General features: G+C 45.7%; 1 protein-coding gene across 3 annotated transcripts in view; it reads right to left on the bottom strand.

Moving 5' to 3' along the window:
• Nucleotides 1–25,183, bottom strand: part of EBF1 (EBF transcription factor 1) — an 802,303-nt gene that overhangs the window by 684,494 nt on the left and 92,626 nt on the right. For all 3 annotated transcript variants that reach the window (XM_085617593.1, XM_085617595.1, XM_085617594.1), the window contains exon 6: nt 23,903–23,971. In XM_085617593.1, coding sequence (XP_085473719.1) covers nt 23,903–23,971 — 69 coding nt within the window. The remainder of the gene's footprint in view (nt 1–23,902; nt 23,972–25,183) is intronic.

Below are 25,183 nucleotides of genomic sequence, written 5' to 3'. Positions count from 1 at the left end.
AATCCCATGTTGTAAAGTACTTAAAAAGGCCCATTGTGGTACTTACCTGCATTGTAACGTCCTGTGTTGTAACGTCTATCATGGCAACGCTTACGTTGTAAACGTTACAAATCTGGCCTCATAAAAGTCGTTCCCCAAATGTGACATCGTATATATGAAACACCCTCACACCATGAGCTCAAACCTACATGCCACAGACGTGCTCTGTATCATGTCCCCCTTTTCCCATCCCATATCACCAAATGGCCTTCTACGCTTACCCCCTGTTGAGCTTCCGCATCACCCCATAGGTCCATAGATAGTCTTCTGTTCATCACACACCATCAAAATGACACAGACAAGCAGTGCATGGAGGGTGATGATCTGCTGCTGCTGTGGTGGGAGATGCACTTCGGGTTGACTGGTCCCCGACCACCCTCCCCAAATCTTTCATCCTGGCATTGTGTTCCTGTAGCTGGGTATCACTGCCCAGCACTGGAGTGGGTATCACTGCCCAGCACTGGAGTGGGTATCACTGCCCAGCACTGGAGTGGGTATCACTGTCCAGCGCTGGAGTGGGTATCACAGCCCAGCGCTGGAGTGGGTATCACTGTCCAGCTCTAGAGTTGGTTTCACTGCCCAGCACTGGAGTATCGCTGCCCAGCCATGAGCGGGTATGGCTGCCCAGCCATGAGCGGGTATGGCTGCCCAGCCATGAGCGGGTCTCGCTGCCCAGCCATGAGCGGGTCTCGCTGCCCAGCCATGAGCGGGTATCGCTGCCCAGGCAGGAGCGGGTATCGCTGCCCAGCACTGGAGTATCGCTGCCCAGCCATGAGCGGGTATGGCTGCCCAGCCATGAGCGGGTCTCGCTGCCCAGCCATGAGCGGGTCTCGCTGCCCAGCCATGAGCGGGTATCGCTGCCCAGCCATGAGCGGGTATGGCTGCCCAGCCATGAGCGGGTCTCGCTGCCCAGCCATGAGCGGGTCTCGCTGCCCAGCCATGAGCGGGTATCGCTGCCCAGGCAGGAGCGGGTATCGCTGCCCAGCACTGGAGTATCGCTTCCCAGTCATGAGCGGGTATCACTGCCCAGGCAGGAGCGGGTATCGCTGCCCAGCCATGAGCGGGTATCGCTGCCCAGGCATGAGCGGGTATCGCTGCCCAGCCATGAGCAGAGCGGGTATCACTGCCCAGCCATGAGCAGAGCGGGTATCGCTGCCCAGCCATGAGCGGGTATGGCTGCCCAGCCATGAGCAGAGCGGGTATTGCTGCCCAGCCATGAGCGGGTATGGCTGCCAGTATCCCTGCCCAGCCTCTGGTGCCGAGGAGCGTGCTCCTGTGGTCTCAGAGGCCCGGGACCGGGTGTGCCGGGGCCGCGGCCTGGGCTGCGCTCCTCCGCCCAGCTGGCCAGGGTGGCTCTAGCCGGCAATGAATGGCCGGGACGGCGGCAAGCTCCCTTTTCAGAGTTATTCAGGCAGATGACGCGATTGCTGGGAGCAGGCGGCGAGCTCATTAACCCCTTGAGTCCCAGGAAAAGCGCACCCTGCAGACCCCGCGAGGAACATATGGAAGACGCTCTCAGACCCTCACAGGGCTGCCGGCAGGAAAACATTCTCGCTTAAATGCGTTTTAGTCCTGAACTTTTTAATATTTGACAGAATAATGAGGAGATAACTGTGTTACCATGGCAAAAACAAATATCACCATTTTATTCTGCTTTATTTGCATGAGAACAGTTTATAGCACATTTTGCAAAATCAGATCACTTAGGGAAGCAGAAACATGAGCTTGAAGAGCGCGCGAGCAGCGCCGCCTCCTCAGACTGGCAGCGCGGGGAGGGCCCTCGCTCAGCAAGCAGAGGGAGCACGAACAGTGTACGGTGAGCCGGATCGAGTGAAGATAATGGCATAATCAGCCCAGGGTGTACCTGTAGGCAACACTCACGGATCAGGTGGGGCTGCCAGGAGACCCTTGCGCCTCGTACGGGAGATGCCAGCGCCTCATCCCATCCCCTACACATGAAAAGAGGGGATTCTCTTGTCTTTTTGGCCTCAGAGGCAAAGACTGATTAATTCCTCATTTGACCCCACTGCACGCCATTGAGAGTTGGAAGGGCGAGGCAATGGGAAGTGGGCGCCTTCATCTGACACACACCTCAGAAGGACAGAGGCGCAGCTGTGATTCCTCGCGCCGTTCTCGTGCACAATGCCCAGGCCAGACATTTCTTGTATATCTCAGGGGTTCTTATTCCTTGCCGGGGCCTCTGCAATCAGCTCCAGCCTAGGGGCCTCACTGGGTTTTCCTGTTGTTATGGGAAGGATTTGGGATACTTCAACTGATACTTGTGCACTCTGGGTTGGGTAAGCGACCGAGTCCTCATTAACCCTCCAGCTCATTGGAGGGGGCTTTCACTCCTCATCTGACACACCTGCTCATCCTATGGGTCTGCCTCTTCTCCTCATCCCTGGGAAAAGGGACCAGGATTCCTATCTGACCCTTTTGCGCTATGGGGCTCTGGGATTTCTCAATTTACTCTCATGAACATCACAAGGGGGTTGCAATCCTCATGTGACCTTCCTGCTCACTCCTGGGGTTTGGGATTTTTCATTTGGCCCTGTTGCACATCGCAGGTGGTGTGGAATTCCTCATCTATCTCTTGTCCACACACCGGGTTGGACATGATTTCCAAATCCACATTGTTGCACATCCCATGAAGGCTTGGGTACGTCATCCTATGTTCCAGCATAAGCCTCAAGGGCACCGACTTCTTCCCAACCTAACCTATACGCATGTCCTGTTAATCCTAGGTTTTGCAGGCAGTGTCCTGCCAATGTCCAGAACAGAACACGTCCTGCCAGCCACGGAGAAAACAATCACAGTCTCCAAAGGGGACACATTGAATGAAAGGCGGACCTGCACTAGACACAAACACGCAAAAAAGGAATTTTTACAAAAGAGCAAGACACATGCCGGTGACCCAGTTTCTTAATTTTTTACATTCCCCTACAGACATTGGCCTATCACCTTTATTGGAAAAATCCTGAACTGGTCAACAGATGTCTAGAGCAGCTTTTCTTAACCTGTGGTCCGGGGACCCGTAGGGATTTGTGAACATTTCTCAGGGGGTCCGTAACTGGTTAAAATAGGAAATTATATTAACAGATTAATAAAGTGTAAAACTAAATAAAGAAGCAAAATGTAAAACTGACAATGTTAAATCTTTCTGTAAATGTGAAGGAATTTGATATCTGAGGCTAAAAATTAAGTTAGTATCATCAGATTGATTTGTGGGAGCAGTGCGAGTGCATCAAACAGAATATAGTATGGATGAGGAGTGGCCTAAATCGAATTGAGAAAAGCTCCAACCTTCCCATAGAATGATTTAAAAAAAAAAAATGTATTTATTGTGAATTTTAAAAAGTATTGTGTATTTGTTTGATGATGGCTTGCTTCTATATTTTTTTCTTATTGTTTTGCGTCTCAAATCATTGAAAATTCTTCCAGTAATGATTCAAGGGGGTTCTGCGGATTCCAATAATGATTCAATGGAGGTCCCCGGTTCTATTCATGATTAAGTAGTAGTCCACATAAGTAAAAAGGTTAAGAACCACTGACCTAGAGCTTTGCCCTCTTCTCTGTTGGCCAAGAGCTGAAGTTGCAGTTACTACAAGCCACATAATAAAATAGTCAATGTGCATGAGAAGTGAAAGATTCCAAATTTTCTACAACTTATACAAAAAAACTTGCAATCCACTAAGGTAGCATGAAGAGATAACACCCCAAACTGATGCAAAAGTAATGTAGTAGGGTGACTCGTTTTCTCCATTATTTTCTACGTGGGCTGGCTCAGCTACTCTATAAAGTTCAGATGATATGACCCAGAAGCTCAATGATAAGCACGCCAGATGACTCAATTACTATATGATGAACACGGGTGCTAATTCGGCAGTTCAATGATGGCCATGTGAGGTAAATTAGTGACTTACTGAAGTTCATATGGGTGGGCTCAGCAGCTAAATGATAGCCATGTCTGTTGACTCAATGATTTTTGAGGACCATATCTGATAACTCCAAAGCTCAGTGGTGGCCAAGTATCAGAATCATCAGTTTGGTAATGATGATGTGTGATGACTCAGACACTCAACTATGGCCCGGTCAAACATACCTATGTGGTGAGGCTTAGCAGCTCATTGATGGCCATATGGCAGAATTAGTAGACCAATAATGACCACGTCAGCTGAGCCAACAGCCCAATGATAACCACATCAGCCTACTCTGTGGCTCCATGAGCCTGTGTCAAAGACCTGAGAAAGGATCATATGTCTGCAGATGCAGGTGGAGTCGGGTATCTGCACATTCAGCGGCCTGCTTTCTGGGGTCGAAGAGGCTAACCAGAGCAAAGGGGCTGGCAGACACAAGCACAGATGCGAGAACAAGAAGAGAGATTAAGATCGTTTAAAGTCCTAGAGATAGGTTGAAAGACGCACGTACAACGGTGATGCCTTGTGGCCAGTACTGAACTGTAGATTGAACCTGCAACTGCCTTTCAAGTATATTTTAGGTCTGGTATGGAGACACCTTTGGCTGTCTCAATTGCCTCATGTAATATAAAATCATAAATAATATATATATATATATATATAAATAGATAGAGGGGCTTTGGTTTAGCCCTCTATATTCATTGGTTCTACTGTCATTCACATTTTACTTCAACTCATCAAAGCAAAGGGCTATGTGCCAACTCACTGCAGCCATAGGCTGTTTCAATGAGAGTGACAACATTAGGCCTGGGTGGGCCTGGTGGGTCAATACTTCACTTTACCAATAATTTATCTTGCCGTTATTTCTTCTTTTAATTTTTTTAGCCACCCTTGTGTGTCTACACTGTCCCTTCATGGACAGTAATTCAAATCCAATAGTACTGTTTGGTTTGCACCAGTGAGTATCATATATTTCTTTGATGTGCATTAAAACTAAAAAGGGTATCCATACCTGCTCCAAACAGAACTGCCTGCCAGGAAGCACTCACATCGTTCTATTAAAATCATAAGTGATGGTTCATGTTTTCGTTTAGTTTGACATTTTTATTGCAAGCATATGGCTGCCGCGATTAGGTAGTAACATAATTTTCTTTTTGTGGCATATACTTGCAGTACATTTTTAAATCAACCATTGCACCAGCTTGCCAAGACCAGAACTATTGGGTTTGTCAATGCTTGTTTTAGGTATGCAAGACGGAAAGGTCAGTATGTGACAGACTGCCAAAAAGCTTGTCCTATGACAACTGGCTGTAAAGAAGCGACTGAGAAGTAGATGCAGAGTGGGCCAGCACATGGACCATACACACTGAAGCTAATTGGAGATCTTGTCAAAGATACACTAAAGGAGGTATAGTTGAAGAAATAAATGTGGGAAAAAAATAACACTTCAAAAAACATGGGCTATACAAAAAAATAAAGATTCACGGTGGGGATATTTACAAGAAAATGCTGGAGCGTAGTGTTACGCAAAATTCGTCAATGCCTCGCTCTGACATTTTCAAAACGCAGGAATGCGCCATATTTACAAAAATACGATGCACCCCTGCATTTCCCCTAGCACTGGCACTATAAAAAGCTGCCTAGTGCCAGCGCAGGCACCCATGCGCCATGTTGCAAGGGTGCCTGCGCTGCTGGGGCGATTGTCTATGTGCAGGAAGGGACACCTTCCTACACATTAACAATAAATAATGGCGATTTGCCAGAATGCAGCACACATATAAAGAGTGAGAAACTAGGCGAAATTAATAATTTATCCTCATATCGCCATTCTAAGACCAGGTATTACCGGGCCTTCGTTTTTGGCGCTGCCTCTAGCCTTGTAAATTGGGGTCAGCATCAATAAGCAATGGGTGTTGGGGTGGAACGCCCACTGCAACATCCATTGCCCACCCGTTTGGCACGGCAGAAGGGGGCATATTTACAAGTTGGCGTTAAGCCACGTTAAGTGGCTTAGCGCCACCTTGTAAATATGGGGAACGGCGCAATGCCACCACGGCGTCAAAAAAAATAACGCTCCAGTGGCTTTATGGGCTTGTAAATATGCCCGAACATGTTTTTAAAAGATACAAAGTGCAAGCGGTCAAAAAACATTGACAGGAAGCATCATTTCTCCAGGGAGGGCAGGTGGGCGTCCCTTCCTGGCCGTAGAACGTGTCCACAGAGACGATACAGCAGCTGTAAGTTTTGTGGGGAGGTGGTCCTCGCTGGTATATGCGCCTCATCCAGGCCCTCTCCCTCGTCCTTATCAGCCAGATGTCACTCCTTTCAGCACCCTGGGAGTCCTCCCTGTGCACTGAAACAAGAGCCCAAGTGTCTGCCAGGTTTTTGTCAGGTAAAAGGCGGAAAAAAAGCACAGAAACACGAAGGAAAGCGAAGCGGAGGCATCTATTAGATGTCAGTCCGCTTTTGTATCCGTGTCAATGACTGAGGATTAGTGTTTGAAATAATCTTCCTGACAGGAATAAAAGGAGTCAGTGACTGAGCCTGCCCTGGCACATATGGCGGGGTGCGGGACCGTATCTTATTAAAGATGTGTCAGCTAACACGATTGCTTTATATTATGTTACAAAACTATTGTGTCTCAAACAGTTAGCTGGATGGGCAGAGCGGCGCACTGCCAGTCTCAGCCTATTGAATTGTATGATTATGGAAAGCCGTCATTTCAAACATTTCACTCTTCCCTAGTCACCCTTCTGGTAGCTTGAAATGGGAACAAGCCTGGAAAAAACACAACAGATCGCTCGCAGAATGCCTGCGGCCAGCGAAGGGTCCAGAAATGCACGGCGATGATTGTCATTATAAATTCCCATAACTTTGTGATAAAGCCTTCTTCCTCATAAAATGGTCTGGGGCATTGCCTTAAACACATTCAAAGAGGGCTAGTAGTTTTGTAGCCATGGATAATGACTCTCCGGCCATTGACAACGAAGGGAAAACAAATCTTCAGCCATTTACAATGGACTTCAGGCCTTAAACAATAAACCTACAGGCGAGAACAACAACCTCCAGCCATGAACAAAAGCCTAGAGCCATGAATAAAAGCCTTTAGCCATAGACAACAGATATTAATCCATGAACAATGAATTGCCAGCCAGGGACAATGAACCAAAGCATGAACAGTGACTCCACGGCCATGGAAAACAAATATTCATCCATGTCCAAGGAACTTAGGCTATAACCAATAAACCCAGAGAAATGGACAAGGAACTCCAGACATGAGCAATCAAACCACAACCATGAACAACTAAGCTCCATTCATAAACAGAGAATTACCAGCCAGGGTCATGGACAATGAGTCATGAGACATGGAGAAGAAATCCTCAGACATGTGCTATAAATTATCAGTCAAGGACAAGGAACCTCCAGCCATGGACAACAAATCTTCAACCACGTACAATGACAATAAACTTGAAATCATGAAAAATGACAACACACTTCAACGACGAGTGTTTTACAATCCCAGTTAACACATTTGTAGCCATGGGCATGAAAGCTTGGACATAGGCTCTTCACCCACTGCCAATACATCTCAACGAATGGAAAATAAACCTCCCATGAAGATCAAGGAGTCTCTATCAATGGACACAAGTAGCCTTCATCCATGAACAACAAAGATCCGTCCATCCTAAGGCAATGTACCTGTATCCATAGGTGTTGATTATCCAACTTGGGACAATGACTCTCCAAGTACGGACAACAAATTCCTGGCCATGCGCAATAAAAACAAAGCAGTGGAGAGGGAATCTCACCCAAGGACAAGGCATCTACAGGGATGGGCAATGAACCACCAACCATAAACAAAGAAACTACACCGAGGAACAAAGAATGTCTAAGTCTGGAAAATGAACTGTCAACCAAGGGCAAGAAATGTGCAACAATGAAGAACAAACCCTTACCTAGACACAACAAACCACCATGTATGTATAAAATTTAAAAAGCACGGAAAATAAGAATGTGCTTTGTCTGAACTAGTCTATGAAGCCAGATGCCAAAAAGGTAACATATTCCAGAATCGGACTGTCAATGTTTCTATTTCAATTTCACAGGTTATGGATAACATTCGCTACAACAGATATGTGGGCCACGTCTGCCACTCTGCATAAACCCCTGTAGCTAATTGCAGCGGTGCAGTTGGCACAGGCGAATGCTTCAGAGAATACCGATTTCTGCTGCACTCTGTTAGCCATTTATTTTGCAGCTGCCAAGTACTCAAACGAGTGTGATACAGATTTCAAATGCAATCCAATATCAGTCAATATGATACAATTTAGCCTAATGTTCATAAACACAGCAACATATCAATCTTCTCTTAATAACCGGGCTTGAAGTCACTGTGAAAGAGCAAAGAACTAGATAAATCAGGGAAAGAGTCTACTGTATTGGAAATGTTTTACTGCCACCGCGCTGCAAAGAGCATGCATGCACTGTTCAATGATCTGCAAAGACCATGCCTGGCTCTAGGCGCCGCTGTAGAGGTCAGGCGTTGTTTAACAATGTGGAGGCTCAGATCTGGGCTACAAGTGAAAGGTGTCTGCATGGCTCCAAAGTGCACTGCAAAGAGACGCATGGCTTTGAACTAAGCTGCATAATCCATGCCATGCTCTGGACTGGTCTTCCCAGACTGATCTTAACAAGCTCTAATTAGGACTGCTGAGACTATGCCTGCTAGTAAACTGATATGTACATTCTATGCATGTCACTAAACCGGGCAGCTTAGAAATACTGGCATTGAAACAAAGCTACACGGGCCATGAGTCATTGAGCGGCATAGGCCAAACCTGGCTTTGATCGAAGCTGCACAGACCACTGTCTGCTTTACACCATGCCCAGAGAACACGTCTGCTCCTACACATATTTGCCCAGAAGATGCCTGGCTCTAAATAGAAGTACACATAACACTCTGCTTTGTACTGCCCTGTCAAGCCCATAGGTGGCTTTAAAGCCAGTCTAGATCTGCTGAATGAAAAACAGAAGGGACATATGTGACCCTGAGACACACAAACACTAAACCTCCTAGAATAACTGTTAAATAGCCTGCAACTCTTTCTTATTGACCAGACACTTGGTTCTACCAAATAGCAGAAAAATACTTTCCAAATTATTAAGAAGATGTTTCCACCTGCGGTCTGAACGTCTTCTGTTGCCTACAACCAAAAACTATTTGAGCTTGACTATGCATTTGAAAGTGCATAGTCAAGCTCAAAGCTGCAAAGCAAAATGTATGATTCCAGTCAAGTACCCTCCTCCACAAATATATTAATTAGTTCTTGCCCAGTCCCACGGGCAGTGACTCTTTCTGGAAAGTTGGCAGAAGTCTCCACTCTGCAGGCAACTACCTTAGATGGTTTTGCCAGATCTAAGATCCAGCCTCAGAGGGATCTCTGTCCTGTTCATCTCCTGGTGACATTTCTTCCCCAGTAATTGACTGGACCTACACATTTTGAACAAATCTCTTTCAATGGGAGATGTACCCTCAACTTGTAAACAGGTTACAGTAAACATCCTTCGATAATAGACTTCTTTGGACCACTTGCTGCTTCTGGTGGCAACTAAAGTCTGAAAACCTTGCGTTGTGTTTCGATCCTGCAACTTTCTTGCGTACAGCAATGTTCTGGATGCTCTTTCGGGGGAATGTAGGCACACACGAGGAATTGAGTTGGTCCTACTGACGGTGCTGGACAACCATGAAATCGTTGCAGAGTTCAATGAACTGGTCCTGTTCTGCTGGTCAGTTGCAGTGGACACTTCTGATCGGACCTTAAAGACAGGTTGTCTTCTGGAAAATGGATTGTGCACGCTGTGCCTCCAATTGGTTTACATCATCCCTGTTCGACATAAAACAATTTGTTGTGGTGCCACCCTTCTGCTCTCTACTAAGCCTTTGTGGTGCACATTTCTCTCCTCAATTTGCCACTGCTTGAGGTTCTTTTTATCCTGAGGGACCTCCAAGTCTTCTATATGTCACAGATATTCATTAGTTTTGGGCTGCAATGGGGCCCCCTTGAAGGTGTTAGGGGCCACTGGAGAGTTGCCCCCACCTCCCCTGCAGCGCAGAGGCTGCAGACATCTGCGTTATGCCCCTGGCAGAGGAATTCAATATGGGTTAGAGAGGCACAGAACTTTGGAAGATTTTTAGGATTTTCTCATAAGAAACAGTTTAACACATGAATGTAAAGTTTACTCATTCGCATCTTTAGTGGTTATTCTCAAAACCTGTCCTGGATCCGACCCTCGTGGACCGACATTGCCAGCGCTGCCTGCCGGTCAGTGCCTTTGTGTATCCCATAATGGCTTTTTGCTGTACTGTTCCTTCCTTCCCTCGAATTCACCCACACAAACTGTCACCTTTCCCCTTTCTGGTCATTTGCTTTTAAATGTCCAAGACAGTTCCCTTACAATATACAATATGGTGTCTTGAGTATAACACACCAAGGAAAATATACACTCACAAAAACAGCAGCTCATAAAAGACACATATTACAGCAAGACCCATTGACTTTGATAATTGCTGGTTTAGAACAGGCAACAGACAGCGGGTACAATTCAAGACACATGAAAGCAAGCTTTTACTCACACCAAATCCAGCCGAGCATCAGCAACGGTCAGTGCAAGCCCTACTTGTTATCGCCCTAGTTTCAAAGCGGGCTTTTCCAGAATATTCCTTTTATGCGCCAGAATGAAAAGCAAATTATTATTCTATAAATGTGCCTCTGTTTGCAGGATATTGTCACCTTTTCATCAGTGCTTTACTGTTTTTCTTGTTGAAGATGAACAGAGAACTACATATAAGAACTGACCTGCCGAGGGGACCTATTGGGCTTGACCAACGCTGATCTTGGTCGCCCCCACTTTCCTTCCCACCTGCAGGAATCAGCAGAGTCCCTCAGGTTGTCGCCTCTTCTGATTTCCTGTGGTAGATGTCTCGTTTGTCAATCCCAGCTCAGCTGATAGTCACAAAGCCGGCGTAATTAAAAATCCCCCTCATTAGTCTTCAAGAAAAATTTGCAGAGTTTATGCTAATTACTCCTGTAAAATTTAATAAACTCTTTGAAATCGGGAAGAACTAATGAGCTTTTATTTATTGAAGAAAATAACTGTAGGGGGGGGAAAAAGGTTAGGACACTGGAATATCCAATGTGGCAATAAAACCACAATTTATTCCATTCCAGCACACGGGTTTTACTGCAGAGGTTTTAAATTCAAAAAATGAGTTACGGCCTGGATGTTAAATCAATCGCGAACTTAATTTGAAAAAGAACAAATGTTATTTTTTTCCTGCTGTAACAACGACTCGGTCACATGACCTCGTTTCTCCCTTAAAATGGGAATATGGCAATGCCGTCCCCGCAGTCGGGGGCCGCGTTGGCTCTTCATCACGGCTCTGCCTCCGAGCCTCCTTCCCGCCTGCAGCCGCACTATCCCCGCGCTTTCCAAATGGGCTCTTTAAAGGTGACCGGAATACAGGCGAGCACGTGACGAATGCTTGCCTCGGCCGCGCAGACAGATCACCTGGCTGGGAACACCGCGCACGCCACTCTTCCCGCCCGACGCTGCAGGAATATGTGAAAGCATAAAATCACGGTCTCGATCATTAGGGCACAGAACTACTGACAGAACATAAAACACGCCGCCCTCCCGAAATGGGCCCGGCTAATATTGCCCACAGCCACAAATGATATACTTTAGATTTAAGAAGCCCGGCCATTTGTGAGGAGGTGGAGGGGGCACGCGCTGGCGTCTGGAGGCTGAGCAGGGCCTGGCGTTTCTACAGAGGGAAGGGAGGACGGGAGAAGAGGCTTCTTCGTCTTAGAGCTGAGTGGAGTTCACCCATTGTATTAAGTTTAAAATACCAAGTGCAACTGCCAGTCCGTTGAGCGGAAGCTGCTGGAAATCTGCACAGACCTGGTGCCATCGTCTAGTGTTTAGATGCTGGGCGCTGTTAGGGCACTGCACGTTGAACAGTATCTGTTCCTCTTTTTCGAATTTGTTAAAAATATAAATGGCATTTATTGACATGCAAGGGTACCAGAGGCGTGACACAGGCCCGTGCAGCCCCTGAGGTGCAGGCCCCCCACCCCTTCAGTCCAAAGTCAATTAACATCCCTGAGGTAGACGAGACTCCTGGGCCAGGGCTGTCTTCACAGCATTATAGGCCCCCGAGCAAAGTAGTGCACCTGGCCCTGCCAACACAACCACTCACAGCAATACAAATGTTTAATGGAAAATTAGTGCTAAATTCTGGTCTGCATGGGGTCCCTTTGTCCGTGGGGCCCCGTGCAACTGCCCAGCGCGCCCATGCGTTAAAAAACCGCTGTCATGGGCACCTCATAACATTCTGCAAGGGGCCAAATCAATTTGGGTTACTCCTTTGAAGGGAACAGGGCTATCTCAAAGTCTTAGTCAAGTGTCATTTGTAGATGTATGTCGTAAATCAAACCTTATAGGTTTCGAAGATGGTTTTGTAAAGGCATGACAGAGATACAGAACGAACATCTTTATTCTTAAGAATATTGACTTGATGGCTTTAGGTGACTGCTATATTAACAATGTTAATAAAGTGCCTTGATTGAAGACAGAAAACAAGAGTTTATAGAGGGAAGAGTCATTCTGGAGAACAGGCTTCACAAGAAGGCAGACCTCCTATAGTCAGGGCCACTGGAGTTATGCGGCAGGAGAGGACCAAATTATGTGGCAGTATTGGCTGAATAATGCAGCAAGAAAAGGCAAATCATGTGGCGTGAAACAGTACATTTTGTCAGAGTATTACTTACTTATTTTATCATTTTTACACAGGTTAACACTGTCTGGGCCACTGTTTCACCTGATTATTACCAATTTAACACCCAAATACAACAATAAACAACAGAAAGGGGAGCCGTCAAGCTTTGCAAGGGGCCTTGCACAGCACAGCAACACATGTTGCCATGTGTTTTTTGATCCCTTTAAGATAGAAACAAAATGGTTTTTATTAAAATCTGCAGATTATGCAGCAGATGAAGGACTATGTGGCAAATGCAGCAAATCCATAATTAAGTGGGAAATGCCACAGCCACCAAATTACAGAATTCCAGTGCCCTGCTTATGGTGATAATCAAGATGAACATAGGAAAATGACCTGAACAGCATCACAAGATTCACCAGTCCATAATAGCTTGAAATTATAAACTGGGGCAGGTGTTTCCTGGAAATAACAGAAGCCAATTAATATAATCCAGGTATTTCACTGCTGCATCAAAAGCATGGGCTGCGCTAATTATAGCACAGCTGAGACAAGTTTCTTCTATCCATGGAAATTAGGAAGTCAAAATCAAAAGTTATTCAGCGTACTGTGCCATCAGGCACCAGTTACATTCCCATTCCCAAGAGCAGTCATAATGGTTTACAAGCTTAGCCATTGCTTTATTTGAGCCGGTGGGTGCAGATGAGCCCCACCAGCACTCATTTTTGGGAACCAGGGTTTATTTTTTGATCCAGAACAAGGAAGAGAAAGATCCAAAGTGAGGAATGAAGGAGGAAAAGAAAGAGACGAAACAGTGACAAAAGGAGAAAGCATGAATAAATAAATTACCTGTAAGAGTGAGATAAATGGACAGGGAGTGTATGATGGTGGATAAAGAGGCACTGCGTGAAATAAAGAAAGACTACATACCCTTGGTACTTTGCATTTGGTAGCACTGGTTGCCGGCTTCTGAGCAAATATTTGGACCCGGGTGTTTCTTATTTTATAAATTAAGTACTGAGCTTAACCCACTAAACTGGGAAAATATCGAAATAAAAGATGATGTTCTTGTCTTTTTATTTAATGCAAATATCTGTTTTTAAATAAGAGTCATATAATTCATTGAATGGGAAGGAGAATTTATGTAGCCATCCACAGACTAGCATAAACTACCCTTACAGAAAGTGGCATAATACCTGTGGTGGATGTAACTCTTATATTTTGTGGTAGGGTAAAGGCAAGAAATTACGGCAAAATTACATGAGATTACACTGAGTTATGGGCCTGATTACTATGCTGATCGGACTCTCGTCCGACAGGCACCATGGCAGAAGCAGGACCACCCGACTATGCGTCGGCGGTCCCGCTGCCCGCATTATGATTCAACCGCCTTCACGGCGGTCCCAATGTGTATATCTTGTAGTGTGGCATGTGCTACGGGCTTCCGCACATGCCGCAATACAAAAAATACACATCTAAAACATCCTTGCACCATGTGGCAGGCATTATGTGGTGCCTGCCACATGGTGAAGGGTTGTTTAGGGGGGCACCATAAGTGCCCCCCAGGGCCAAAGCGGAGGGCCAGAGGGGAAGGGGGTCCGCTAGGGGCCCCCAAGGTCACTTCCCACCTGTCTTTCCATGGTGGGCTAACCCTCATGAAAAGGGCAGGCGGAAAGGGGCATTGTAATCCCTACAGTGGTGCCTGAGCAGTCACCGCCCCTATTGTAGGGATCACTGTCCCTCCGATGGTCTGAAAGGCTCCTTGAACCTGTCGGAACCACAGCGGATGGTCCCTCCGCCAGATGCCTCTGTCCACCGCATCGTAATGCGGTGGGCAGACCTGCAAGGGCCGAGGGGCCGCCACCATCATAATCAGGCCCTATATGAGAAGCATAACCTTGCATTTAGCGCAATTTTCATGGCAAATTTGCACCCTCATATCCAAAATGGACCAGCGGATGCATTTTGTGCTAAAAAAATAGCGCTAAATGCAAAAGAACAGGAACAGCAACAGCCAGCAGTCACTCACAATCTGTTCCTGTGCTCTTGGTTAGGTGTTTTTGCTGAAAATTACGTAAACTTACTCGAATAGGCATAATCAAGTAATTTTCAGTAATTTCACGTCACAAGAGTATCTCGAAATTGCAAAATGTATTCCGATTATTCTGGCATAATAAATTTTTTCCCAGGCCTACATGATAAACGCTCACAGAACGCAGCCTGTTAATACACGAGGGCATCCTATGTCCCACTTCTATAAATAGCGGCTTGAGCATAGCTGGAATGAGCAGAACCCACCTCACTGAAAGAGCAAATTGTGCACGCCTAGGACAGGAATATTCCCCGGCTTCACAACAGAGGGAAAATGGGCAGGCTGCAACCATTTTACCAAACTGAGAAAGTGTCTGAACCTGCGCCCATCATAATCTGCATGCAATGAACATGGAATGTGCCTGACCCTGCAGCTATTGTGATTTACATGTACTGAACGTGGGATGTGCCTGAATCTAAACTTGTAATCTGGGGGTGTCTAAACCTGCATTTATTGTAAACTACGTGTTGAATGGGGAATGTGCTGAACATGCACCAGCTGTAATCTGCATGTACTGAACACAGACTGTGCTTGTGCCTGCACCCTCTGTAATCTGTTTGTACTGAACAAAAATTGTGCCTGTTCCTGCACCCACTGTAATCTGTATGTACTGAACACAGACTGTGCCTGTTACTGCACCTATTGTAATCTGTTTGTACTGAACACAGACTGTGCCTGTTCCTGCACCTACTGTAATCTGTTTGTACTGAACACAGACTGTGCCTGAGCCTGCACCCACTGTAATCTGTATGTACTGAACACAGACTGTGTCTGAGCCTGCACCCACTGTAATGTGTATGTACTGCGGGTGTGCCTGAACAAGCATTCATTGTAATCTGTATGCAATTTACGGGGTATGTACTTGATCCTGCAACAATTGTAATCTGCATGTACTGAAAACTGAATGTGCCTGAGCCTGCACCCATTGTAATCTGTGTGTAGTGAACAGAGAACGCGCTGAACCTGCACAAATTGTAATCTGTATGTACTGAACACAGAGTGTGCCTGAAGCTGCACCCAATGTAATCTGTACGCAATAAACAGGGTATGTGCTTGAACCATCACACATAGGATTCTGCTTGTACTTGACAGGGAATGTGCCTGAGCCAGCACTCATTGTAATCTGCATGTACTGAACAGGTAAAGTGCCTGGGACTGCGCCCATTGTAATATGTATGTACTGGGACATACCAGAACCTGCATTTATCGGTTCACAGGTAACGAACAAGAGAAGTGCCTGGTACTGCGACCAGCGTACTAGACTAGTGTGAGTCTGCACTGAAATTAGATAGCTCTACTTACTTTAAAATCTTTTATAGACACTGTGAAAGCCGTTCAACGGATACTAGCTTAGTGGACTTCATCAGAAAGAACAATGTTGAGTTTTCTTTGCTGGTGTAGCGAAAAACAGTGTGGTTAACTAAACAAGACGTGAGAGCAGCACATAAGTCTTACGCTAAAAAATGTAAATGATGTAAATCTAATAGGGGATGCCCATACTGTGAATACAAAGCACTACTTCAAGTGACCCATGACATCTGGGTGGAAAAAAGGAAGGCTTTCCATAGAAGGGATTTCGCATCCGCCTTTGCAATATGCACAGGGCTTACTGAGGAACAGGAAACTTGATTAACTGACAAAAACCCTGATGAAGTCCCATTCTGGGACTGAAACGTGTTGGCTGGACTGATGTTGGATGATTATTGAATGATTCAATAAAAGAAAATTTTGGATGGAAACAAAATGTCATGGCTCCTACTTTATTGGATATCTGAAGGACTGTATTTTACATTGGATAAGGTTCTCACTTTAATATCATGTGAACAGTCTAAAGAATTTCATTGGACTCCTTAAGAACTCTGTTTCTGTATAGGATTTAGTTATTAGGTATGGTCTCGAAGCAGTTAGGCCATAGACAGGTTGAGTACTGTGTTTGTGGTCTACATGTAATAACATCCTTGCGGCTATTCTTTTGCCAATACTTCTCTTCCTAGTGGTTCCTTTCTATAATTACATTACGAGTAATTGCTTGCTGTACGGCATTTCATAAAAAAATGTTCACTTTAAAAATACAATGTATGTGAAATCAATTTTATAAAGTGTGATATAAACAGGATATGTTCTATACTACAACACCCCCATTGTTGTCAATAACGTCTCGTTGATGGCAAAGCTACTAATGAGTCATGCAATCTCTCGTTCCGTTGAAGAGTGAGAAACAAGGTGAGATTTTACATAGTCTGTTGGTGCAGGTAATATCAATGCCAAAACCTTCAAATACATACGTCCGCGTGCTTGCTGAACGAGAGCCATGAAAGAAGAGGCACTCAAATCTATAAAGGTATGCACAATGTGTCTGAACAATTGATGTGTATAGGGAACCGCATCAGCAGCTGGAAAAAAGTATACATCACGCACAGGTAGCTAATCTTCTGCCTTTTCCTTTAAATTCTGAGGACGAGACATAAAACATGCAAGGAGAAACCTGTACTCAAGAAGCTGCTCACACAAGGACCGGGGAAACTTAACTGCTTTGTTGAATTGTAAAAGCTAAGGGCAGCAAGGATGGTGAGCGGGATAGAACAGAAGAGTGAGAAATACATAAAAAGAATTAGATAAGAACAACTTTGGAAAAGTTGGTGTAAATAAGAAATGGTGGGGCAGCGTTGTCAGTGTGGGGAGCAAAAGCAGGTACTGTGTATAGTAAGACCAATGAACTGCTGAATGGTTCAACCAATGCTTTGGTTCAGTGTTCACAGCAGAACTGGTTGATGAGGGTGGATGCTAGGGTATCTAGAAGAAAGATCGCTGCTCAGAGTCTGTAAACTGTAAGGTGGGTAATGTGAACGGACATGATGGGATGGGATGCGCCCTAGGTCATTAATGGACATTATGGCAGCCATGCTGGTGGGAACCCTCTATTTGATAGTCTCAATGACTGGCTCGTGAGTCTAAAGCTAACCGAACACTTGCGAAAGGCAAATGTGTCCCCTTCACAGAGGCACAGCAGAGAGGGTGCTGACAACTACGAGTAAGTGAACTTCGGTGATGGCGGAAGCAATGAACATATTAATGAAGCAAAGAGAAGCTGAAGCTTATGAGGCCAGCATAGGCCTGGGGAAGTAATAGGGCAACATACCTGGGAATGCAAGAGTCAAGGGGCCGAATACTTGTGGTTTACTAGGGAAAGATGTGCGAGAAGTCGGCAGCCTGCATTTGCTCTTGGTATTTTTCTGCCACGATATGATGTCTCTAAGCTAGATCCTATACTGGATGATGAAGCAAACATACACGTTACCTACACTTGTATAGTTGCCTAAATTCATAATTATTATATTTGGCATGGCAGAAAAGTCAAGCCAACCTCTTTTCCAGCAACCAATTAGCCGAAGGCTTATAACCTGTCCCTCTCCTCAATTCCACTCGACACCACTCACTCATGTAACTTTGCTTTGCACTCTGTAACCCTGCAAATAGTCCTCATATACCTGTTCTGCTGAACAGCATTATACTGCTCATGACGACAGAGTTCCAATGTTTGTGAAAAAGTTACAGACCTTTATATATGGTTAAATAGCACAGGTATATGTTATAGTTGCGTCAGCCTTGGATTTTCATAAGAAAGACTGAGATCTAAAACTGGACAAGGGCAATCATTTAAAGCATGTGTTTTGATGAAAGATTTAATGCTGGGGAACTACTCCAAATACAATTATAAAATAAAAAAGTATGCTATACAATTATTACTGAATGCTTCAATACCTTGCCAGGGTGGAAATTTCCCCTCCATGGTAAAAAGGTGTGTACTCCTGCCATGTGTGACTAGCATTGTGAGTTTTTGTTGGCCCTTGTGTCACGCTAATCTAAAGTGCGTATAGAGGTCTAGAGTTGATTATTCTCTGCAACCGTTTTCTGTGACCTGGAAGGGTGTACCAGGAGTGCCCTTATGTTGGGCACAGGACTACTATCTATATTAAGGATGAGATACATAAAGCATAGGTGAAGGCGCATTGTGTTTTGTGAATCTTTAGCGTGATCAGACATTTTTATGTATGTCAGAGAGTGCAGTCTTGTGTAAAGCTTCCTCTTATATATGTTGAGCTTTTATCAGAACCCCCAGAACCTTGCTCTGACATCCTTTGTGCATGCCAATTGTATGTGTGTGCAGTGAATGTGTAGCACATGCATTTAAGTAGGGCTCTGTATGTGGTATGAGTGTGAGTACTGGGGATAGTGGGAACCATATTGGAGGGCCTTGTTAGCAAAACACTGCTGATTAGTTTTTCTTGAGCACTGCCATTTTGTAGATGGTAGGGGTGAGGGTGAGGGGTGGGACTACAGCTTCTGTTCTTCACAGTGAGGAGGTTTAAAGGCAGGACCTGCCCTTTTGTGTATCTCAAATTGCTGCTCAGAAGCACGGATAACAGCCAAGTGCAGAGATCTCACACTTCATTGTGCCCATGTTTTGGGCACTCCTGCTTGGATCCAGTTTCACTGCCAACTGCTCTGTGACCAGTATGGTGCCTACACGATAGTCACTCTCACAGGGGTGAAGGGACATAACTTGACGTCTGCACTTTCTGCTGGAGGAGCGAGGGTTTTTCTAGTGCCTAGATACCTGCCAGTCTGATGAGGTATGTACAGAGAGTGCGTGGCTCTGAGAGGAGAGACTGTCCGGTAAGAGAAGCCCAGCATGTTCCTGGCATGCAGAGCATCCAGAGAAAGAAGACCACCACGAGAAAGAACTGTGCAACGGTACCCGGTCTCTGTGTGTGGTTTCTGTGTGAACTTCACCAAGACTACTGCAATAGCAAGCACCACTGTGTTGACCGGCAATCCACCGCGAGTCCTAGAGGACAGAGCTGCGCAAGCCTACAATGCTGATGTCATCTAGCACGCCCTGTCACACAGTGAGGTCACTGCTGCCGTCCCCGCCAAAGTGAAGCAGCTGCTGCGAGGCCGGGTAAGAGAACTTTGCCCACCACACAGCTAGAACTGCAGCACCAGCCAGCAGTAAAAGCAGAGCCTAGCCTGCAAACAGCACAAGAGGCTAATAAGGCACAGACAAGTCTGCTGCGTGGATGTAAAAGTGCTTCGAAGTAAAAGAAAGAAGTAAAAATATGTTGAACTGAGTGAAGCATTTGGTCAGTGGGGTTATTGAAGTCATCTACACTTGTGCTTAATCAATGCCTGTACCCATAGTGTACTGGGGTCTGTTTTCTTAAGATATCTTCTCTGCCGGAGAGAGAGAAACCAAAAGGGGGGTGTAACACCCTACAGATGATCGCAACTGAGATAATAAGCCTGTAATTCCATTGCTATGGAACTGTGTAGTATTTCGTTTTGTTGTGAGATTAAAGTATTTTCCTTGAACTAAAAGGGAAGGTCTCTGCTGGACAATACGTTTTTGTGTCTGTTGGCTGACTGTTGGGCTCTGAGCTCTTGGTTCCCACACTATCATCCTGATAAGCATTGTACTGCCCGCCCCTCGCCAGCCTGTGCGTCAAGTGCTGCAAGGGCTGTACTTGGCCCCGTTTGCATAGCCGTAGCAGGACAGGTCCCAGGACACCCGTGGAAAAGACCTCAACCACCATGGTTGGGACCCAGTAACTCTCGCATGCCCTGTCACCCTGAAATGAACAAACCCTGAAACACCCCAGCCAAAAATATACAATACTAGTCCTGCACATGAAAACCAATAAACCTGCTAAATAGCAATGGAGGATTTGAAAAAAGAAAGACAAAAAGCATGAACTGATTCATTAGAAGATCCTCTTACACTTTAGCAAAATTTACAATATTCAGTCCAGAGCGCACACCCCAAAAAAACATTTTACTGCAAAATGTCCTCACTGCAAAATACACTTTTATAACTGAGTGACGTGCACAGTGGTACATTTCTCAATGTCTAGTTAATGAATGGGAGCTTCATGCGATCAACATTATTTACGGGTATTTGAAACCGAACAAAAGCCAACATCAACAAACAAGTCACCAGCTTGAGACCGGAGAGCTGCTATTTTTAAGGAAAAAGGGTCAAGAGATTTATAACCTTCTCGCATCATTTTACCCAAAAATAATTGTGCATAGTGACCAAGTCCTCTTAAAGAACATAAAATGCTGCGGAGAGAGGCAGGATGCTGCCAGTGTGTGAGAAAGCTGTGTCCTGGGAGCTACAATGGCAGTGGGGGCCGCCCTCAGTTCCTCTGACATCTGGTCTAGTCCTCGGGGACCCCTCGGGGGGCGGCCTGCAGGATTGGCTTTCCATAAGTGATGACAGACATGTTCCATAACCCCACAGGGCCCTTGCAGGCTCGGCGGATACACAAATACCACGACAACTGCTGCTGAGAAACATGTCGGCCCTGTTTTGTCTACGCTCGGTGGCTGCCGTCTGCAGGGGCGAGAGCCCACCATGGACACTGCCCTGTTTCTAGCTGGGGTGTGCATCCGTGGCCAGGACCGCAGCATGGCACGATGCACACAGTCACTGGAGCAGGCAACAAGGAATCTGCAGAAAACAATAAATATGCCTGTGATCCACACGGGGAGCTATTTGTGGAAGATCTGTGAAGCTGTGTTCCCCTTATTGCCGTTCTGCATAAACAAAAACCTGGAAATATAGATGAATTGCTCTCGCGAACAAAGGGGTAATGATTCATCATCGCAACAATTGTACAATAAAAGTTAAATATTTATAAGCAGGCAACCACATTTCATAAATCACAGAAACTCTCTGCTTGTTATTTCGGAGGCTGCCGCTTCCTGCCACTGCCCGGGAATGAAGCCACAGCAGCGCGAGGACCAGCAGAGAGGCGACCCTCTGGGAAAAGCAATCAAGCGCCGAGCCGAGGGCTCCGAAGAGCTCTCCACAGAACCCTTCGAGGGGAATTATTGTCACAGAGAGCATTACACTGAGGCTAAGGAGTCGGCGTCAACAGAAACCACCCAAGAGATCGCACACTCCCAAGGCCTTTATCCGCGCAGTACTTCAAGGAAGCGTCTCTCTCTCTCTCTCACTCACTCATTCACCACCCCTCGCACTCTCTTCCCCTCTTCTCCTGCTTCCTCCCCCTCTCTTTCTGTTTTGCTACTTTTCCTCCCTCTTTCCTCTCTCTCTCTTCTTTCACTCTCTCTGTCTCTTTTACATTTCCCTGCCTATCCCTCTCCATTTTCTCTCTCTCTTTCCCTCTCACTCTCTCCCTTTCTCATCCTCTTTTCTTCATCTCCCTCTCAGACCCTGGTCTTCACCTGCATTGCTGGCCAGTGGTTCTGAGATGTACCCCACCTACTGGGATTAGACATGTGGTCACCATCTACTGCCAGTCTGTGGCTTTGACCTGTACCACCCCGCCAGGCTTAGACTCTGCCAGCCACGGTGCTGAGATGTACCTTCACTGCTCAGGCTAAACCTAGAGTTTACCATCTGCTTCCCACTTCTCCATCCCTGATGGTCTGTGACCACAAGCTCTACTTCACCTGCTGAGTTCTGATCTTCATCTGTGCCGTCACTGTCGTTCTACAACTCGGACCCTGCGCTTCATGGCTCTGGCAGTGTTCAGATCCTGCACCTTCCTTCCCACCCTTCCAGACACAGCCGCTTTGCTGTATGGCCACTTGCAGCCTGTGGCACTGAATGGTATCGCCTGTGCTGTGGTGATCTCAGAACCTTGCACTGCCAGTCTGCGGCCTGGACCTACGCTGACGGCCATGACCCTGGGCTCCACTCCAGGGACAGGCTCTAACCCAAAGCTGTCCCTCCCCTTCTGGACTGTGACCAGGAGCTACAAGTGTGGTTTTGTACCTTATTTGCTTCTCTGGGAACCAGGATACCTTGGGTATAACTTCTGCTTCAACACTTCACCAACCAACACACACAGAACACCATCAAAACCATACAGCCGGCAAAGCGATGCTCCCCGGCAGTCATACCAACATTCGCTCAAACATAAAGCAGAGATCCATACTATCCTACACACAACATAGGATTAGAGTCATGAAGCTGTAGATGGGACATCGCTTAATGAGATAAACCAACATGAAAAAGCAGAGGAAGGGACTAGTATTCAGTCTTGTGGGGGGAAAAACGAGAACAAACGTCCTGCATCTTAGTGAGACACAAAACAAACTCTGGAAACTAAGACACAACAAGGCCACCTATGGGATGTGCTTTAAATGGGAGCATTAGTATGAGCCACACAGAGCAAACCTTACTGTCCACCTCAAGCAAAGAGATGCTCTGGAAAAGCATCTCCAGCCTCCTAAGAGTATGACCACAAGTTCAAACAAAGGGCAGACAAGCTCTATACAAATGCACATAACACAGCGTAGCATAGCATTATATTATCACATCTCTCTCTTCTTGAACTTGTGAATATCATAATGTAAAAACAAAACAGCAGGGCAGTGGGCTGTGGCACAATAGCATGTTTACATCCCCTCCACATGAAATCCTGACCCTCAAACGCCACCACGATCTATATACTGCATTTCATGTTCTGTCTGCTTCTGCCACAGTAAAAGTGTTCTCTACAAGGCGCTTGGAATCTCTTCAGAGTTGGATCAACGCTATATTTTGATACACATATTAATATCCAACGCCAGGTTGTGACCTGCATCTCAGAGTGGTACCCCGACTGCCAGAGCCAGAACTGTACCCCGTGGATGAGCTCCGCCCCTAAGCTCTGCCTTCCCTGCAGGCTGTGGTTAGCCATAAGCTGCTCTGCGGAGGGTAACTCACTGGGGTGTGCCGTTATTTAAAGCTCCGAGTAGAGCTGTGTGCTCCTACCACGGCGAAGCGCTATGGAACTGCTATCCAGGAATGTATAAACTGCGACGACAAGAATCAAGAGCCTATCACATCTCCACAGAGGCAACATATACAAATACCAAACGTCAAGAAACTCTGTAAAAGGACCTCGCTTTCGATTCACAAAATATTGCCACAACCCCTATGTGGTAGTTCCACAAAAGACATTTCGGAGGGGCGCTAGGACCCCGCGACCCTCAAGCCTGAGAGCATCCACCATAAGGCAGGTTCGATCCAGTGGTTGTAAGAATAAAAGCAGTGCCGACCTGTCGATGATCACCGGGTCCGACGGGGTCTCATTTCTGTTGCCGCAGCTTTTCTTATCACAACAGCGACTGCGGAGGAAGAGAGGGCAGGAGATTAGTGTTAGAACTAAAGGGCAGAACAAGGTATGGCTGGGTTGCAATACTCCGAATTAACAGCCATTGAGCAAAATAATAAGTTACTTACTTACCTGTAACCATAATTCGTCACTCTTAGTATGTTTTGCACATTCGCGTCCTTGGACAAATGGCTCCAGTAATATTAAGCTTTCTCTCACACGAATGTCTGGGGAAGATGCCCAGCTGGCAAAGAAACAGTACCGTCCACAATCTCCACTGCCCTTATATTCATGTGCTTGGCAAAACATCTCTCCGCTTTCAGTGACGACGAGAAGCTACCAAGCAAGCAACTCTCGGAGACTCATTACTGGAGACCTTCTTGTTCTGACAACAGACAAACTCACCAGATCCATATGGAATTGCCATTCATTCCTATATCACAGTGATGAGATTGTCAAGTCTATGACTTAAAAAAACAGGTGAAAGGAAAGTGAGTGAGGTATGGCGTCTTCACCAAGGGAAGCTGGTTTGAATAATAAACCAGTGTCTTGAACTATACTCATGCCATGCTGGCAATATCTTCAGACCTCAGTAAATTACTTAAAGTGAAGGGAAATATTTTGTCATCAAATACGAAGACAATCGGAAACATATAATATCAAAAAGTGTTTTCAATTGTATTCCTCAAAACAAGGAAATCGATCTATAGAAACAGCAGGGATTCTCTTGCAATGGTGAAAGAAAAATGAAGGAGGTGATGTTGTAATACCTAATGGATGAAACCCAATACCGGTTCCATGGTGATAAAAGTGCTTAGAAAAATAAAAATAAACATATTTTAAAGATACTACTCCAAAAGCCAATTTCTATCACATCACGGCTTGAGACAGGACTCACTGGATAATCTTAATGTTTTTGTGTTGAGATATGAGGGAACACTCGAAAAGCAGTCGAGATTTAGCTAAATAAATGGCTCCTCTTTTGAGTACATACGTAATCCCTCAATGCAGCACCTTACTTGGAAGATAGCTTTTTTGGTAGCTATTACATGAGCAAGAAGGGTCAATGATCCAAGCTCTTTCCTGAATAGAACCATACACAGTGTTTCACAATAATAGAGTAGTAGTAAGAACACATCCTTTCTTTTTACCAAAAGTTGTTTAGATTTTCAAATCAATCAAACAGTTTATGTTTGGGTATTTTCCAGTAACCCTTCTTCACCAG

The sequence above is a fragment of the Triturus cristatus genome, chromosome 7 (assembly GCF_964204655.1).
Source record: "Triturus cristatus chromosome 7, aTriCri1.1, whole genome shotgun sequence".
In the NCBI taxonomy this organism is placed as follows: domain Eukaryota; kingdom Metazoa; phylum Chordata; class Amphibia; order Caudata; family Salamandridae; genus Triturus; species Triturus cristatus.
Note: the sequence above shows the minus strand (reverse complement) of the source record. Positions and strands in the feature narration are given on the sequence as shown.